Source organism: Erpetoichthys calabaricus, chromosome 5 (assembly GCF_900747795.2).
Source record: "Erpetoichthys calabaricus chromosome 5, fErpCal1.3, whole genome shotgun sequence".
NCBI lineage: Eukaryota > Metazoa > Chordata > Cladistia > Polypteriformes > Polypteridae > Erpetoichthys > Erpetoichthys calabaricus.
Window position 1 is genome coordinate 30,804,601 of NC_041398.2, and position 6,729 is coordinate 30,811,329.

Sequence of the window (6,729 nt, forward strand, 5' to 3'; positions counted from 1 at the left end):
AGTTATAAGGACAGTTGTTCCTGTTAATTGCAGTCTCAATTGTTAAAAAAATATTTGAAAAGGAGCATCCCACATGAAAATATAACGATCTCAGTAACTGACAGTGCATACCAATGTATAAATTTTATGTCCGTTTGAGGTTTAAAAGAAAAGAAAAAAAAAAGCAACACTTCATCCCCAGAGGGGAATCGAACTCAGGTCTGTGAGGCAAGGAAAAGCTGCTCTGCGCTAAGAGGCAAATCTTAACGCGCTACGCCACAGAAGCTGTTGAATCATTCTTGAAGTTTTTGTGAAAGTGTTTATTTGATCTTTGGAACTCGGGCTTTATATATTCTATAGTTTATGCCTACTACATTTTGTAACATTTATTACTAAAATATGAAAAAGTTTCTGTTTTAACAATGTGTTTACACAGATTACTTTAGAAACGGAACACGCATTTCATGCGTGTCTTCCAAATAACGATCTATGATTTCCACTGTAAAACTGCACTTCACTCCCAGGTAAACAATCAAGGCGTGAGCTGGGAAAGGTTCGCTCACGTTCTAAGTCGGTGGGGGGATGGAATAGCCGGCTGCTGGCAGCTTGTCTTTTATCAGCACATTTAGAGGACAAAGGATGCTGGCGGAGAGGTGTGAACGGATTTAAGAAGCGATTTAAGGTGGGCCGGATATACGAGTTTTTTCGTAGGCTCTGGTAATTCTAGTGTTAAAGCAGAACATACCTTTTCCTGAGTTGTGAGGTAATACCGGAACTTCCATACCAGATCTTGCTCCTCTGATGTCAGCTGTTTGGTTGGCGGATAGCTAACAATGATCTGTAGGAAATACATTTAAATTGTGAACTCGATAGCTAGCACCATCAAGTTAAAAAAACACTGAACCCCTAGCATAACTCACATTAAGCTGGTCACGTGTTGCAGCATTGGGCTTTAGATCATGGTCTGCAGGTCCACTGCGTAAACTGCGAGCCAACTTATGGTGCTTACTCTCCACCAAGTTCTCCTGGATAAAAAGACAATGAGAAAGAAAAACAAACAACAGTCATTTGCCAAGAATGACAACACAATGGTAGTTATATACAATGTACAAAAACCATAAGTGATGAAGGGTGAAAGGGCCCCATAATGACAGAGAAGCTGAAAATAAATCAAGAGTTCAGCTTTAAATGCAGCACACTACTGAGAGTCAGGGGGAAAAAAGAAAAATGACTATATAACTTTGCTCAAACTGGGCCTTATTTAGAATAGTCAGTCAACCTGAAAGGTAAGTTTGTTCACTTGAAATGAAGCATCTTCCATATCTAATGAACCACACATGCATTATTTGCAGTTCTCACCTGTCAGAATACATCAGTACATCTTCTTTAGTTTGCATGCCATGTTCTGTGCTTTCCACTGTACAGTCTTGCCTGTTTATTACATGCCTATTATATTGCTTCCCAATAAAATCAAGACTGAGTTGGGCAGGCAGGTTAAAAAGGCTTACTCTTAAAGGATGTGTTGTCATTGGGTTTCCACTAAACCTTACATCATCTGAATGTCCCATTTCTCAGGGTAGTGGGAGATGAAATGGTAATGAGGATCACCTAGGGACAGCAGAGTGTTGTCACTGATTTATCAAGAAAAGAAAACCAAATTGTTGTACTAAGGATGTCCTGCTCTGGGACATAACTAGAAAGTTGCAAGTATTTCTAACCAAGGATTGAAAAATGAGAAAAAATCTTTAACTTTGATAAGCTCTATAGGCATTCTACTAGGTCTTCCCATCCTGAAAATGTAACTGACTGCTCAGTAAGTGACAGCAAATGCTGACAATTATCCTTAAACTAGGCAGGCTGGCCTAAGTACTGTCCTTAAGCTGCACAACTGCAAATTCAATTTGACTCATTATGTAACTTTATAGAAGTCAGGCTAAGTCCACACTATGTTTTCCTTTAAAAATGGCATTTTTAAACCAAAATGATCTCCTTTCATACTAGTGTTTCAACATAATTTACAGAAACTTGTCTGTCCACACTAAAATGACCAAAAATGCATATGACATAGTCGTCCGCCTACACTGTTGAAGAGGACAGTTTTTCGCTGAGAGCATAGAGTTCTTCCCCAAAACTTTGGTCAGTCACAAAATGCATCACAAAACTGCAGCGACTGGTAAATAATTTGCTTTTTGTGAATGTATGCAGCATTCAAACTGTACAAAATGCAACTTAGATGCATACAGGTAAGCAACACAACAGATTTCATGGAGAGCAACTCCTCTGTGTGTGCTATATTTTCTTATGTGTAGAGTGATCATTTAGAGAATAAGACATTGCATTGAGCAAGATCGAATCAGGGAAAGACCAAGTAATAAGCATAAACAAATCAAAGCACTATTAGAATCTGTGTTTTCACCTGTCCACACTACAACTCTGGGGCAGTGCTTTCAGAATGTTTTCAGAGGTCTGCATTTTCAGGTGTTGAAAGCACCGGAGTAGTGTGGGTGAAAGGTGAAAACAGGCACTAATGTCTGTATTTTTAAATAAAAATGTAGTTGTGTGGATGGGGACTTAGTCAGCCTATGCTCCAATCATAAAAAATATATAAGCAATTGTACTGTATTCTGATCTTGTAAGTGACCATGAACAAGGGTATCAACTACATATATAATAAGGCATAAAACTTAACAAAAATAAAGATGCAAGTGGCCTTGTAGTGCTAGCATGAACATAATATATGTAGAACTGGTTTACTGGTGTTTTCTTACTCATGACAGCAGCAAAGTGAAGAAAAGATTACAGAGGAAAAAAAACAAAAAGGAATCAACAACGTGGTGGTCCTGTGTTTAACACCGATGATGAAAGCGTACCTACCATATACAGGCTAACAAATGAGTGATAACTACATGTCTAATAATTGACTATAAAAAAAGAGTTGAAAGGGACATGTCAGATTGCACACCTTGAGGCACCTTGTCATGGAAGTAGTCTGAATCCAACACATTTAGTCTACTGTCAGTGACAAAGAAGGCAGAGTGATAACATTGGACTGAAGAAAACTGACAAACTGTTAAAACATTCCTTTGTAGATAAATGACAGTTTCACAGAGAACAAGAAGGACCAGCAACAGCAAACTTATGCATAATGGTCCAACACCTTCGTGACAAGGTAGCAGTGTCATACTTTTTAATTCAAATATAACATTCTCAGACCTCCTTACTTCAGTTAGGGTCATGGAGGAACCAGAGCCTATCCCAGCGGTAAATATGGAACCAATACAGGGGCAATTACGAGACAGTACAAAGTCCACTGCAGGGCCTAATTACAAACACACTCAAGCAAGGCCAATTTGGAATAACCAGTTAACCTAGTGCACAAAGCTGAGGAGATCTAGGAAGAAAATATGGAGTAGAGGGAATAAAAGCCACACAGACACAAGGAAGGGAAACATGAAAACTTTACACAGACAACAACTAAACCCAGAATTCGAGATCTGTGAGACAAATACTAAAAAAACTGTAAATTGATTTTATTAAATTCCACTTGACTGAAAGCAGTAGATAAATATGATTAAGACTACAGGGTGGTGACCAAAAAAATGGAATAATTTAATAAGGCCCCCAAATTCCACACATAACAAGTAATCTCATGTTTCAAAACATTTCAAAAGATAGTGATATGCTGAGTGTCTCGCAGCCACTCTGATGCACAGGAACTGGTTAGATGGCATTGGTAAATGAACAGAGATAAAAAAAAATTAGCAAGGCATCAACAATAAAAGTGGAGATTTGCAGATTCCTATTGTTGGGATGGATTCAGACTCCAACAACTGATTTCAACTTAATGTTTCTTTGACAGAAAAACGTTATACAACTTTAGAAATACAGCAGTACACATTTAAGTCTAGAGTGACCCGAGAAAGAAATGTCATGATGCTCTAAGCTTAACAACAATTCGTGGACATTCTATTTTCTCTATCACAATGTAAAAGGTTTATAGTCAGGCTTTACAAAGTAGCAAAAGAGTGGATGAAATAGTTGCATAAATGGAAACTCACCATGGAAATCTGAGGATCTGGGACCTTCACAATCTCTGAACTGCTCATGAGTGGGGATGATTCATCTCCATCCTGTGAAAGAACAAATGCACATATGGCTCAAAAAGGCCATCGGATTGTGAAAATGAAGCAGCTATACCAGAGTGCTACACAATATCCCCAGGGCTGGCCAAGTTTGGTTCTACTATAGTTACCTTTTCAAAATTCATCCATCCATTTACTGAACCAACTTAATAAAAATGACTAGTCAAATTAAACTGGAGCTAAAACCAGGAGCACTACACGCAATGTAGGAACCAACAGTGGACAGGATATACATCTCTAACTCCCACATTCATTAGCACAATCAATTTAAAGCTGCCAAAAGATTTCAGATTTATTTTTAAACATTTTGTTAAGAATTTGTATCATATGCAGGGAGAAACAAAGCATGAAAAGCTGAATAAATGACTTCTTTACCATTAGCTGCTCCTTAGAACCCATACCTTCTCGTAGTAGACAATAGCAAACTCCTTATCTGCACTCTTAACCCGTGGAAACTCCACCATAAGATACATGAAATTTGAGCTTCTCTTCTCACTCTGGAAAACAAGCATGGATTATACAAAACATAATAAAAAGGTATTCCGAATGGCATATGAATTGTGAGGGAGGAATAAAGTATAAATTGTCAAATTTTGTGAAAGCACTTTCCTCTGCTCTGTACCACTGCCATTAAGACTGGCTCCTCATGTGCAGATGTAGAGGCCTGGCCCTATAAATAGTCTGTCTGTACATATAGCACATACTACACCTAGGACCATTAGAGAAGTATTGTTCTAAGGAGGTTCTACTAATTTTAACAAACACTTCAGTTCCCAAGAGTCACACTATAGGGTTTTTAGACCACATTCAGCCAAAGTTTAGGATGTGATAGTTGCCAGATTAACTATGCTTTATTTAGTACTTGAGGGTGCATTATAATATCAAAAATGTCAAAATATAAGCAAAATATTGATTCAATCAAATATAAACACTTTTTTAAACAAATCAATGATACTTAAATCAAACGGAGAACTAATTTGCTACTGTCAAAGATATAGCTGTTGACTTAGAGATAGAATTTATTTGTTAGAATAATTCTGCATTATTGTTACCATATTTGTTTTAGTAAAGGAATATTTTAAAAATGCTAAAATTCTAATCTAATGTTGTTGGCTTAGTGTCTGAAAGCCCCAGATTTCACCTTCACAGCCACAAGATCTCCTTGGTCATAAAGATAGTATGACAGCAGGTAGCCTGACAGCACTGATGCTGCAGAAACAGTGCACAGGAAATATTGCGACCACATTCTTCACACCATAACCCTCTGTATGCATTTCGGAGATCTGAACCAATTCCTTGAATATTTTCATTATATTGTGCGCTGTTGAAGGTGAAATTACCTAAATCCTACCAAGCTGTCTTTAGGGAAAGTTGTTCTCAATCCACCCATCCATTATCCACCACTTATCTGAGGTCGGGTCGCGGGGGCAGCAGCTTAAGCAGGGAAGTCCAGACCTCCCTCTCCCTGGCCACCTCCTACAGGCGTTCCAAGGCCAGCCGGGAGATGTAATCCCTCCAGCGTGTCCTGGGTCTATCCTGTGGCCTTCTCCCAGTGGGGCATGCCCGGAACACCCCCCCCCAGGGAAGCGTCCAGGGGGCATCCTAACCAGATGCCCGAACCACCTCAACTGACTCCTCTCAATGCAGAGGAGCAGCAACTCTACTCTGAGTCTCTCCCGGATAACTGAACTCCTCACTCTAAGGGAAAGTCCAGCCACCCTGCGGAGAAAACTCATTTCGGCCGCTTGTATCCACGATCTTGCTCTTTCGGTCACTACCCAAAGCTCGTGGCCATAGGTGAGTAGGAACATAGATCGACAGCCTCGCCTTTTGGCTCAGCTCTCTCTTCACCACGACGGACCGTTGCAGAGCCCGCATTACTGCGGATGCCGCACCGGTCCATCTGTCAACCTCCCGCTCCATTCTTCCCTCACTCGTGAACAAGACCCCGAGATACTTGAACTCCTCCACTTGAGGCAGTAATGTGTTCCCAACCCGGAGAGAGCATTCCACCCTTTTCCAGCTGAGAACCATGGCCTCGGATTTAGAGGTGCTGACTCTCATCCCCGCTGCTTCACACTTGGCTGCGAATCGCTCCAGTGAGAGCTGGAGGTCACTGTTCGATGAAGCCAACAGAACCATGTCATCCGCAAATAGCAGAGACGAGATTCTGAGGTCACTGAACAAGATCCCCTCCGCTCCTTGGCTGCGCCTAGAAATTCTGTCCATATAACTTATGAACAGAATCAGTGACAAAGGGCAGCCCTAGCTGAGACCAACCTCAACAGGAAACGAGTCCGACTTATTACCGGCAACGCGGACCAGACTCCTGCTCCTCCTGTACAGGGACTAAATGGCTCGTAACAACGAGCCTTGTACCCCGTACTCTTGGAGCACACCTCATAGGATGCTTCGAGGGACACGGTCTAATGCCTTCTCCAAATCCACAAAACACATGTGGACTGGTTGGGCAAACTCCCATGCCCCCTCCAGGATCCTGGCCAGGGTGTAGAGCTGGTCCAGTGTTCCACGGCCGGGACAGAATCTGCATTGTTCCTCTTGAATCCAAGATTCGACCATCGACCGAACTCTCTTCTCCAGCACCCCT

General features: G+C 40.9%; 1 protein-coding gene across 1 annotated transcript in view; it reads right to left on the reverse strand.

The window, feature by feature from the left end:
* Positions 1-6,729, reverse strand: part of pik3c3 (phosphatidylinositol 3-kinase, catalytic subunit type 3) — a 93,609-nt gene that overhangs the window by 53,932 nt on the left and 32,948 nt on the right. The window contains exons 6-9 of the mRNA XM_051927398.1: positions 4,523-4,618; positions 4,038-4,109; positions 900-1,004; positions 725-817 (exon numbers count right to left, since the gene is read on the reverse strand). Coding sequence (XP_051783358.1) covers positions 725-817; positions 900-1,004; positions 4,038-4,109; positions 4,523-4,618 — 366 coding nt within the window. The remainder of the gene's footprint in view (positions 1-724; positions 818-899; positions 1,005-4,037; positions 4,110-4,522; positions 4,619-6,729) is intronic.